At 42.3% G+C, this 13,192-nt stretch overlaps 1 protein-coding gene across 4 annotated transcripts in view; it reads left to right on the forward strand.

Moving 5' to 3' along the window:
* The window catches only part of LOC138764241 (interleukin-1 receptor-associated kinase 1-like), an 85,035-nt gene that overhangs the window by 20,227 nt on the left and 51,616 nt on the right, over window positions 1-13,192 (forward strand). For 3 of the 4 annotated variants that reach the window (XM_069939890.1, XM_069939887.1, XM_069939889.1), the window contains exon 3: window positions 11,725-11,862. The exons of the other annotated variant lie outside the window; for it this stretch is intronic. In XM_069939890.1, coding sequence (XP_069795991.1) covers window positions 11,725-11,862 — 138 coding nt within the window. The remainder of the gene's footprint in view (window positions 1-11,724; window positions 11,863-13,192) is intronic. 4 annotated transcript variants of the gene reach the window in all.

Below are 13,192 nucleotides of genomic sequence, written 5' to 3' on the forward strand. Positions count from 1 at the left end.
CAATCGTCATTCTAATTTCATGTCGGATGAATTTTTTTTCAACCTGTGACATCAGTTTCAGCTCCAAAAGAATTTTGGATAAATGAAGATTTGGAGAATCTGATTTCAGATAATTGGAGTTATACTGCAAATGTTCTAAACGGTACACTGCATTCAGCATTCACAAAATGCACCTTACATTGAAGAAACCAAAAAGAGAGTTGTGGGCAGAGCCAGGAGGTTTTTTTTTATTTAACCAAAAATATATTCCCAAAAAAATTATTTACAAAACAAAAGAAAATCATTCAGTCTTTTTACACCTATAATGTCAGTCATATCTATATATTCTCATCAATGTACATTGTTACATTCGTTCTCTATTTACACCAGTGGTTCACAACCTTTTTCTTTTCACTCACATCCCACTTTAAGTCATCCCTATGCCATCGGTGTTCTGTGATTAGTAAGGGATTGCTTAAGTTGGGATGTGGGTGGGAAGGGAGGGTTGAGAATCACTGCTCTAGACCCAATTGTTACTGAAATATTTTGCTTGAAAAAAATTGTCATTGGCTCATTTCCTTTGGAGCTGTGAATCCATGCACATAATGAGTCAATTAGGTACGATTAAAATAGTGGTTTTTAAACTTTTTACTTCTAACCACATACCACCTTAACTAATCCCTTAATCACAGAGCACCTAAGGCATTACTTAAAGTGGTATGTGAGTGGCAAGAAAAAGGTTGAGAACCACTGATTTACACCATTACCACGACTATGGCACCTTATTGTTTTTCACTTCCACCACCCTTCCCCCCCCCCCCCCCATCCTCCACCCTCATTGTTGAGGGAATTAAATCTTAGTCCCTCAATACCAGGTAATGGAAGGATTGTTGACTGTGTCCTTCCCCATAGTGCCCTCATGTTGGCTGCACGAAACCTCAGTTCGTAACTCAGCGCATATATCTGCAGCTTGGAATGTGTGTGTCAGCAGCGTTCCCAGACAGGTTTCAGGCAGACCAAAGTTGATGTTCTTCCAGCAGCTATGGGTGTCTGACTTTGTGTGTGTGTGTGTCCAGAAATAGTCTGTGGATCAGAGAGTCCTCTGTCACAGTCCTGCTGGGGATGAACCGTGACAAGGACCCTTCCATCCATCTCTAGACACTCTTTGAAAATCTACATTCAGCAAAGAGGTGGGTGACCGTATCCACCCCACTGCAGTTATCTCGAGGACCATGTGCGTTGTGGATTATATTTCTGATGTACCACCTGCCCAGAGGACTCAGCAGCAATAAATATTCACCAAGACAAATGGTTATTTAAACAAAAGTTGTTTTTAATTATCTTTAAATATGAAAACAGGATCAAAGTTTAACTAATTACTATTAACTTAACTAAGCTAACTTAACCCCCTTCTAATTCTAAGTGCATGTGTATGTAATGTATGTGTAAGTTCAGAAAAGTTATTTATTTCTCAGTCCAATCTCACTTCTCATTCCTCCAAGTTCACTGGTTGCAGGCAATTCTTATACTGTGAACAGAATTTAAAATATTTATGAAGTTCACCAGGCTTTGGTGCTTGAAAGGTAAATGGTTACTGCTCAGGAAGGTTCTTGTCATTTCTCAGACTGATCCCTTTTAATCAGCCATGTCAGTGTCTTGCTGAAGAAACTTGCCCCATCAGGGTTCTCCAGAAGATAACTTCTTTCTTTCAGGCTACCACAGAATCCTTTCCGTAACTCTTATTTCAAGTGAAACATTAGGCAGCCAGTCCTCTCCTCTTGCATGAACCACGAGGGTTTTGACCAGGCTGAACTAAGCACTCACAATCCGTCTTCAAAATGTTTTTTTTTCCACAAACTTTCCAGTTTGTCCCCTTCTCTCTCTCTCTCTCTCTCTCTCTCTCTCTCTCTCTCTCTCTCTCTCTCTCTCTCTCTCTCTCTCTCTGCTTGCAAAACCACATGACTCTCTTAGAACCTCCACTCAGACAGACTGTGACTTGAGCAGAACTCCAGTATTTTAAATAAGATCTGTTCTGAAGAGTTTCTATGTGACCTAAAAAAAACTTGCCACACTTTATCTCCCAAAATCATATCTATATACAATGTAAAACAAAACATTCTGTCATACTTTGGTGATGAGGCATTCCGCCAGATGACCTGGTTGGTCTGCTCAAGGAACTATCCCATCTGATCCATCAAGTCCTCATCTCTCAATTTCTGCAGGAGGTTCCATGCTGACCACTGCCTGATGGGCTTGTGGTCAAAGGTGTTTTTCTGGAAAAAAAACTTTTCCATGAAGGATAGGTGATGTGGCAAAGTCCAGCTGCCTGGGACATTATGCAATAATGGGACCAGGCCTATCCTTAGAAACACTTGGGAAAAGTAGATAACAACACTTGGTGCTTTTGTACTTTGGTTCCACGTGGAACCTGGCAGCCACACATGAAGGTGGTCATCAGTGTGAGGGCCACAGTGGATACGCCCTTTCCCCCATTGTTTGGTGCTCCTTCAGACCCTATCCATTTTGGACCTCCAATTGAATCGGAAAACTGCTCTGGTAACAGCCAGGGTGAGGTGCAGGGAATGGGCCACACCTGCGCCACGTACAGCAGTACCAAGAGCACCTCACATCTTATGACCCATTATTGAGAAGGAGCGCTATTCCCACAGACCCAGTTTTTGGTTGATCTCTGCGATCCGCTCTGACCAATTCTTGTTGCATGCCTCAGCTCCTCTAAAACAGATTCCCAGCACTTTCAGGGAGTCTGATCTGACTGTGAAGGGGATGGTCGACCAGTCCTGAAGAGCATTGCCTCACCCTTCTTCTGGTTTACCCTGGCTCCTAATGTGGACATAAAATGCCCACATATACCGGTCAGTCTCCAAACTGATCGTGTATCCAAACAGAAAAGGGAAACATTGTTGGTACCATTTATTTTTCCAAAAATAAACTTTATTCGCAATAAATTATGTACAATGCAAGGTCAAAAAGCTGTTCCACACTTTACATTCTTAATTTCAATCCTATTGAGTAACATGTTTACAAACTTTTACTTAGTGTCAGTTATCTCATATTGAGGAAGTTATTTCCAGTACAGGAGAAGCTGTTCAGTAACTTTTTACATTTTGTCAGTCATCTCATTAATGCACCTTCTATCTTTAATGTTGTTGCCTTGATACTCAGACACCACCCCATGGCACCTTGTTGTTTCTTTCCACCCCCCCCCACAACTTTTTGTTGGTTTAAGGAGCTTCCCCTCAGTGTCAGCCCCTAAGAGTCCAGTAATGGGGGGGAGCTCTAAACTGTACTCCTTCCCCATAGTGCCCTCGCATTGGCCGCACCAAGCCTCAGCGCATCCCTCAGCATGTAGTCCTGCGGTCTGGAATGTGTCAGGCGGCAGCATTCCCAGACTGACATCTCCATGTGCTGAAAGACCACCAGGTTTCAGGCTGACCAAGGGTGTCCTTTACCGAGTTGATGGTCTTCCAGCAGTTCTGGATGTCAGATTCAGAGTGGGTCCCTGGGATCAGTCCATAAGTCAAGGAGTCCTCTGTCGCTGGGGATGAACCGTGACAGCTCCCTGCATCCCTCTCCACACCCTCCTTGCAAATCTTCATTTAACAAAGGTGGGCAACGGTCTCCACTCCACCGCAGCCATCCCAAGGACAGCTTGCGCGGAGGGTGATGTTCCGGTCGTATGGGAAGGATCTCACTGGATGGGATCCTCTCACTGCCAGCCAGGCCAAATCCTGGTGCTTGTTAGTGAGCCCTGGTGATGAGGCATTCTGCCAGATGACCTGGACAGTCTGATCCACGAACCATCCCATCGGATCCATCATGTCCTCCTCTCTCTATTTCTGCAGGACATTCCGTTCTGACCACTGCCTAATGGCCCTGTGGTCGAAGGTGTTGTCCTGGAAGAATTTTTCCATGAAAGATAGGTAGAGTGGAACCCTTTTTGCTCTAAAGGTCTTTCTAGGCAAGGTTGTCCATTATCACCCTTTTTGTTTACATTAGTGATTGAACTATTGGCAAAAGTAATTAGAACTGACAATAAAATTAAAGGATTTGAAGTAGGTAATAAAGAACATAAAATTAGTTTATTTGCTGATGATGTTATATATTTAACAAGACCCGAAATATCTTTAAATAAGTTGAATAAGAAATTAAAAGAGTATGAGTGAGTATTGAGTTATAAAGTGAATGTTGATAAAAGTGAAGTAATGGATATGGATTACTCTCAATGTAAAAGATGGACAAAATTTAAATGGCAACATGAAGAAATTAAATACTTAGGAATTAAAATTAGTAGAAATATAAGTACTTTGTTTAAACTAAATTATTTGCCATTGTAAAAAAAATTGGAAGAGGATTTGAAAAGATGGAAAGATGTTCCAATAACATTAATAGGATGAGTGAATTGTATTAAAATGAATATTTTTCCAAAAATACAATATTTGCTTCGATCATTGTCTATTCAAGTACCAGAATTTTTCTTTTGAAACTTAAATAAAATAATATGTGAAATTGTTTGGAGAGGTAAGATGTCAAGAATTTGTTTAGAAAAATTAATGTGGAAATTTGATCAGGGTGGACTAAGACTATCAAATAAGAATTATTTTAAAGCAGCTCAATTGAGGTTTTTGTCCTCCAGTTATCAATGGGATAAAAAACCAGCTTGGATTCAAATAGAAGAGAATAAAATTTGTGAAACTATTCCAGAGTTAATTTTGTATAAATGGAATCGTGAGTCGTTTAAAGGAACTAATGATTTTTCCATATTGAAACATATTTTAAACACATAGAATAGAATTCATATTAAAAATGATCAATTACCAAAAATGTTGTTAAAACATAATCAACTTCTTTAATTGATGATTGGTATAGTAAAAGTATACAGAGAATAAAAGATTGTTTCTTAGGATCTTTTTCCTTAACTTTTGATCAATTAAAAGATATTTATAATAGATATTTACAATATACATAATATAATTTTTGCATAGTATCAATAAAAAATGTATTTGAAAAAGAGACTGGGAGCAGATTTGAGACTCCCAAAACAGTCAATTTGAAGATATAATAACAGATATATTTGTTGTTAAGAAATTTATTACTAATATGTATATAAAATTATAAGAGACTGTAAAGAAAAAAAGATTTATATAAATCAAAAATCCGATGGGAGAAAGATTTAAATTTTCAAAATCAGGAGGAGATTTGGTCAAAATTATGTTATGACAGTGTTACGAATACAGTAAATGTTAGATATCAAATGGTTCAATATCATTTTCTTCATTATTTTATTATACTCCACATAAGTTAAATTGACTTAATTCCAATTATTCAAATGAGTGTTTTCGATGTGTGAAAGAAATAGGGACTTTTTTTACATTCAGTGTGGTCTTGTGAAAAAGTGGAAAGGTTTTGGAATGAACTGAGTTTATTTTTACAGCAAATTATGAAGATAAAGATAACAAAGGATCCAAGAATATTTTTACTTGGGGATATTTATGAAAAGGATATAAAATTGAAATTGGACAAATACCAAGAAAAGTTTTTAAGTATTGTGAAGCAACTGTGAAGAAATGTACAGCGATATCATGGAAAGATGATGGAGAAGTGTTATTAAGTCGATGGTATAACGAGATGCAAAATTTTAGACCTTTGGAAAAAATTATGTAGAGTTTAAGGAATTGAGTTGAAAATTTTTATGGTATTTGGAAACCATATATGGAGTTTATGGATAATTTTCCATCCACCTCTATCTTATCCACTCCTCTTAATTAGTAATTTTTAAGACAATTAATGATTGTCGATGCTAATATTATTGTATATTAAATAGCAGGTGTTTCTTCTCTTAATTTTGGGTGGGGGGATGGGGAGAAAATATATAAGTACTTTTTTTGTATAATTGGCTATGGATATTTGATTAATGTTCTATTCATTTTTTCCTGTAATTATGCAAACAATTACATTTTAAAAAAAATTAGTAGAGCAGCACTGTCCAGCCAACTGGGATGTTGCGCAGTAGCAGGGATAGGCCTATCCTTCACAACACCTGGGACAGGTAGAACCTCAGCATGTAGTGGCAGTTGGTGCCCTCATACCTGTGGTTCCACTCACAGACGTCATCAGGAGCATTTCTCACTGCACTAGTTGTCGTAGGTGTAGAAGAGAGACCAATGAAAAAACAGGCATAGCTCAGGTCCATGCAAATGCCAACACCTTTGAGTTGCAGAAGGTGAGGGCAATCAAAATAGATCTTGTTTTCGGTAAGAACCTGTTCTTTCAGTCAGAGAAGAGTGTTGGTGAAAGATACCATGAGGTTGCCGCCATGTGGTAGAACAATGCCTTTCTGGTAAAGGAGAGCCTGCGGAGGCCAAGGAACTGGAAGGTGAAGAGCTTGCGAAGTATTCTGGATGGATGTGGGAAGGGATTAGATAAAGGGGAGAACAAGATAGAGTCGGGGTATGGAGAGGTAAGTTCAGTGGGGAAAGAGCAGAGGGAAACAACAGGCTTCTTTCCTCACCGCTCTCCAGGGTGAGGCATAGTTTCACTTGCCTCCATCCTCAGCTGCTGCATTCTATTTGGCCTTTTCTAGTGCAGTGATCACATGCACGAACTGGGCAACCATTTGCAGTAGCCACCGAAATGGCCATCTTGTGGCCTCTGTAGAAAGCCATTTTAACTCCCCTCCCCATTCACTCACCAACTCATCTGTCCTCTGCATCTGTCCAGGGGGAGGTCAAAACCTCCCATCCTATTCCATATGAAGCAGCCCCTTGTTGTTCCCACTTAACGCCACTCAGCTTCATGTCTATCGCCACACTTCTCTCCCTCATCTGACCATCAAACCTTCCTCACTTGGATCCAGCTATCACTTGCCAGCTCCCGTCTCACCCCTCTCTCTATTACCCCGCCACCTTACACTATCAGTCCTGATGAAGGGTGCTTCCCCAAGGCATTGCCCATCCCTCTCCCTCTACAGATGCTGCCTGACCAACTGAGTTTCTCCAGCAATTTGTGGGTTTTTTTTTTTTTTGCTCCATTTTCCAACATCCAAAGTCTCACATGCCTCCAGTGTTTCGAAATTCTTTTTACAAGAAGTAGCACCGACAAGACCAGCAATTGCCCATGCTCTTCCCCGAGGCAGTCACTGTGATCCACCAAAGCTTGCCACCTGCGTGATGTAGGATCTCCTACAGTGCTGTTACGTCATGGGTTCCAGGAGCAATGAGAGGTTGGAATTTTCCAGATTAGCCTAGAGCACAGTTTGGAGTGGAATTTGCAAACTCTCTCCTTGATTTAATTAGAATGGTTAGTGGGACGAGGAAGAATAATAGTTTGGCACAGACTCGAAGGGTCGAAGGGACTTTTTCTGTGCTGTAATGTTCTACGGATTAATTGGGTGATCTTGGGCAAGCTTACCAGAGATCCTACCTTTGGTAGGATGGACCTTGTGGTTGGTGCCAGAGTTACCAGGAGTGGTGGCAGAGGCTGGTACAATAGGGACATTGAAAACACTCAGGCGCATGGATGAAGAAAAAATAGAGAGTTATAAGGTAGGGAAGGTTTTGTTTTTGGAGTAGATTTTTATGGGTTGGTACAATGTTGTGAGCCAAAGGACCTGTATTGTGCTGTAATGTACCATTACAGAAAGAGCTTATGAAGAGGCCAGGCCTGAAACGTTGGCTACCCTTTACATCCTGTGGATTCTGCGTGACCTGCTGTGTTTCTCTAGCACATTTGGTATACTGCACTCAACCCCAGCATCTACAGACTTTCCTGCTAAATTCAGACTGAGAAATATACAAGATCCAAGCATGTTCAAGATTCAATTTATTCTCATAGAAATAAAACAGTGTTATATGATATAAAATTTCTCTTTGCCTGATGCAAGGCAGACAGAGTTGCCACCAGCAGGAATTGCCAAATTGCCTCGCAGCCAGAGAGAGAGAAGCAAAAGAGAGTCTCTCCCCCCAACACCCCCCCCCCCCCAGAGTCACTGAGTGTCTGGAGATTCACCTCCAGCTCTCCCGCAGCCACACAAAGTCCAGTCCAAACCATAGGCGGCCCGAGCTTCAGACCCAAACCTCCGACACAGACCATCCAGTGCCTTCGGCACCTCCTCGCATCCCAGTTCCAATACCTGGTACCACCTCCAGCCAGTTCGAGCCGGTCTCCAGCAGCCCGCAGCCTGGCGCAAGTCTCCCAACAGCGGTCTCCAGCAGCCCACAGCTTCCACAGGTTTCTCGCCTCGAGTTGCCAGCAGCCCGCCACATGCACGATCCCTCAGCTGCAGAGCCCCCTCACTGGTCCGCAGCCACGGTCACCATCCCTGCGGGTCGTCTTCTCTGCTTCTCCCTCTCAGACCAGGGATGATCTTCCCGTCATCTGGTGCTCTGCTCCAGTCCTCCACTTCCATGGAGTCTGCAACCCCTCGTGGCTGCTGCCGATTAATAGGTGCTGCCATCTTGGACGCAGACCCACGGTCACGGGATTTCAGATAAAACCACTGTTGGCTCCCTCAACAGGTCGTTCAAAGTCCATGCAGAATTGGTATCAGTCGACTGGGCCCTGTGGGAGTGACAGTTAAAAGTTTTCAAAGAATGTGACCACAAGACTCTTTTTTTTCTGGTGCAGGAGGTACACTTACATATTTTGAAGCCAATTTGCTATGTGGACCCAGAAAGTCACTAAATCTCCTTTTGACTGTGAAGTCTTTGCTGTTGAACACAGATAAAGTAGTCTTTGTTGACATTCTGTCAGCCACGTAGGCATTCACACCATCACCAACTTTTCCAGAATCAAACACATCTCCGTTTGCTTCTTCCTCGAGCTTCTTCTTGGTTCGTTCAAATATTTTTGGATTTGACATTTTTAGCTCAGCTTGGGGTGCAACGAGCTTCGGAGATACAGGCATAACAGCAGGTTCTGGAGAAAGTAGGAGATCAAGTGACACTCCTCCTGTGGCATCACCAAATTGGTCTTCATGGTCATCCAGTAAAACCTCAGACTTGGGACCATTAGACTTAACACTTGTAGCTTCAGCTGGAAGACCAGCAGGATCAGGTGAAGAAGGTCTAGACTCCAAGGTACCTAAGGTGCTGACGAAGAGGTCCTCGCTACCCTCCAGCTCCCTAAACTCCGGGTCCTCTCCCTCTCCCTGCAGATCCCCGTCTCCAAACGGAGGAAGTTCCCTCTCAGCTGTCATCTTCTCTGTCACAATCGCAGTTCAATGTTAACCTTTAAAAAATGAAACTTTATTCACATTGGAGTTGTCAGTTCACCCTGTCTCAAAATAATCCAATGAACATGTATTGAGCTGCAGGAAACCCAAACCTGTTTCTTCCTGAGAAATGGTCGGAGAGTGGCTGGCTTTTAATCCGTGGATTCAGGTTTGTTGTTGAATTTTGAGTTCAGAGCGGTGTTAACTACAAATGAGGAAGTGTAAAAAGCTCATTGTAGCGACGAGAGGAGAATGGGACGCAGCAAGTTTGTTTAATTCCGCAAAAGAGAGATCCTCCATTTGGAAACTTAACAAAAAGCTCTTTTTTACCAATTCATTTCATGACTGGGCTGAGGGTAAAGGTATATTTATAAAGGGCTCATATCTTTCTTTGGCTTGGCTTCGCGGACGAAGATTTATGGAGGGGTGATGTCCACGTCAGCTGCAGGCTCGTTTGTGGCTGACAAGTCCGATGCGGGACAGGCAGACACAGTTGCAGGGGAAAATTGGTGGGTTGGGGTTGGGTTTTTCCTCCTTTGTCTTTTGTCAGTGAGTTGAGCTCTGCGGTCTTCTTCAAAGGAGGTTGCTGCCCATATACCACTCTATTAATTCCTGATCATGTCAGAGGTTTGTATCTGGAGCTCTGGTTGCGAACAGATAGAGCAGGGGCCTGTGCGGCTGCAGAGACTGCGAAGTGCTGGAAGTGAATCCACGGTCACTAACCCTGAAGGGACTGCACCAGACGATACTCTGTTTGCCTTGTGGCAGAATAGAGGAAATGAGTACTATTATTTTCTCTTGTATCACATGACAGTAAAAGAAATTCGAATAAATTTAAATGTATCTGTAGTGAGGTAATGTATTCTGCTGACTATAGATTGGCTCTACCCTACTGGTCTAACAGATGGTGCAACTTATCCCACTGGTCAGTAGAGGTGGCTTCTTCTGTTAATAAAATTAATATGCCTTAAGCAAGGACCAGATTTGTATCATTCTATAGGCCTTTATTAACAATATCTAATACAGAACGTTCAACTCAACATTTTCATCATGTCATTGAATTGCTATTAAATACTAACATGACATTAATTGTTATTTATGTATCTGCCTAGAGTGAGAATGTTGAGGTTATAACATTGGTTCCTACCAATTACTGTGGGGGCCCTAAACACAACCTGTCTTTGTGTGGCTATGCTCAGCTTCGACACCTTTCTCAGCACATAGAAACACAGCAGGTCTGGCAGCATCCATAGGAGGCAAAAGTACAGAACCAACATTTGGGGCCTGAGCCCATCCCCAAGGAGTGAACAAGAAGCAAAATATAAACAGACACCTGAATAAAAAGGCAAGGGGAGGAGGGAAAAAGGGACAGGGTAGGAGAACAGGCCAACAATCGGGGAGGAGGAGGAAGGAAGAAGGGGCAGGGTAGGAGAACAGGCCAACAATCGGGTGGAGGAGGGAAGAAGGGACAGGGTAGGAGAACAGGCCAACAATTGGGGGGAGGAGGGAAGAAGGGACAGAGTAGGAGAACAGGCCAACAATCAAGTGGCCATAGGCAGACGGTTAAGAGGTCAAGAGTAAAAAATCTGAGAATTAATCGGGTGAAGGGTAGCTTGGTGAATCCAGAGCTGGAGAAAAGAAGACAAAGGGGTAGGGAAAGTTGGGGGGGGGGGGAGAGAGAGACAGGTGGTGGGGAGCAAAAGATGACATGGGGATAGGAAAAGAAAGAGATGGGGAGGGGAGGCTCACAGAAACTGGAGAGGTCGATGTTAATGCCATCTAGTAGGAGGGTGCCCAAATGGAATATGGGTGTGGTTCCTCCAACTGTCTGAGTTGGGCAATGCATGAGGCCATGGCCAGACATATCAGTGTGGGAATGAGGCAGGGAATTTAAATGGATTACCACCGGGAGATCAGGATGCTCTCGGGTTGATCTTTTTCCCCTTTGATTGGAGGTTGCAACAATATGATCTAAAGCCAGTGTCTTGCCTGATGGAGGGAGACTTTGACAGGCTAAGGGAGGAGGTGACTGGTGTGGACTGGGAGCACAAGCTTTGTGGTGGGACAGTTGAGGAACTGTGGAAGACTTTCAAAGTGACTTTTCATAGTACTCAGCCAAAACCCATTCCAGTTAAAATCAAAGACAACAGGGGTAGGGAGAGCCAGCCTTGAGTAACTGTGAATGAAAAGGGAGGGATGAAATTCTCAACTCCTGCATGCCAGTTTCCAAGAGTAGCAGGAACCTGGAGGGTTGGGAAAACATTAAGCAAACAAGAAAGAAAAGAAAGCTTATGAAAGTAAATGAACTGAAAATGATAAATATATCAAAGGGAAGGGTGGTGAAGGTTCCTGGGAGATGAGAGGGGATTCAGCACTTGATCCCAGCAGCTTCAGATTCCTGGTTTCCTTCCAAACAGGAAGGCTAGTGTGCATTGGTGCCTGGATGGTAAGAGTCCTAGCATTAAAAACAACTCAGGGATTTTAAGCTTGTTTAATAATAACGCTTTATCTTCCAGGGAAGCCTGAAGGTTATTTTATTATTCACCCTGCTCCCTCCCACATACCTCTGCAAAATCCTCCTGAGGTGCTTCTGCCTGCAGTTTCCTCTGGTCCATTGGTGGATTGTATGGACAACGTGGATTCGGAAATCAATGGTAATGAACCTTCCCAGGCATTCATTCGAGGAACAGGTGTAGGAGAGTATTTGTGCGGAATTCACTGCAACCCCATGTACAGTTCTCTCACTTTCACAAAGTGACATCTTTCATTCACGTCAGGCATTTTTAGTTCTGTCTCCCACTGAACAATTTGGGCAAAAATATAACAATATTCGAGTCATGGAGTCGCACAGGCCCTTCAGCCCATCTCAGCCATGCTAACCAAGTTGGCATTCTAGGCTTGTCCCATTTGCCTATGTTTGGCCCATATCCTTCTGAGCCTTTGTGCTTTCACTGACCAGGTTGTAATGACACACAGGCAACACCCAAATTTGTCTAATTTTATCAAGAAATAAGAAAAAAAAAAGGAAATGGCCAATCAATCAGTTCACAATTTGGCCCCATAACATTACCCATATATTTGCCAATTTACATTTAATTGATTCAAATTTAAGAGACTTGTTAAAGACTACAACAAATCATTTTGGGTACAGGTATATTGATTACAACTGGTGTATTCAGAAAGTTGCCTAGTATTTAACAATGAACTATCACAGACCCTTCAGCAAAGCATTGAATGCTTGCTCTTTGATTGATTATACATATGGCTGCACTTCAAGGACTGCAGTGATTCCCGAAAGGGAGCTCAACACCACCTTCTCAAGGGCAGTTAGAGATGCGGAATCATATGTGAAAGCCCACATCCCTTGAATGAATAAAAGGAAATGCTTTCTCTTTGCTTTGGTGTTCCTACCAGTTTCCAGAGCTATCTTGCCCTTGTTTCTTTCAAAATTAAATTTTGTCTTTCATGTTTTGCTTGCATCATTTTTCTGCAGATTGAGCTAATTTTTTTTTTAGTCTTGCCCTCCCTTCCTACTTTAACCCTGACCCGAAAGATCGACTGATCATTTCTCTCCAGTGATGCTGTCTGAGTTTCTCCTTGTTAACGAGAGCTAAAATGCTTGATTACTTTATCATGGATGGACCTATTGCTTTGGAGTTGCACTGTACCAATTGCACAAAATTGTGTCAGAAATGTTAGCGCATGACACTTTGGTGCTTTACCTCTTTTCTCTGTTAAATTTATCGTTTAACAAATGACCAACAAGTCTCTGAATAGTGACCTCTGATTTTAAATACTACACTTTGCACATTCTTGGAAGATCTAATGGACATAGACATAAAACATTATAATCGGGGACGGGCACTTTGGCCTACGATTTTGTGCTCCCCTATGCATACCTACCAAAATAAACCAGAAACCCTTCCTACTTCATAACCTTTGATTTTTTTCTTTCATTCATGAGCCTGAGTTAAATGCATCTAT

The sequence above is a fragment of the Narcine bancroftii genome, chromosome 5 (genome assembly GCF_036971445.1).
Source record: "Narcine bancroftii isolate sNarBan1 chromosome 5, sNarBan1.hap1, whole genome shotgun sequence".
NCBI classification, from domain to species: Eukaryota; Metazoa; Chordata; class Chondrichthyes; order Torpediniformes; family Narcinidae; genus Narcine; species Narcine bancroftii.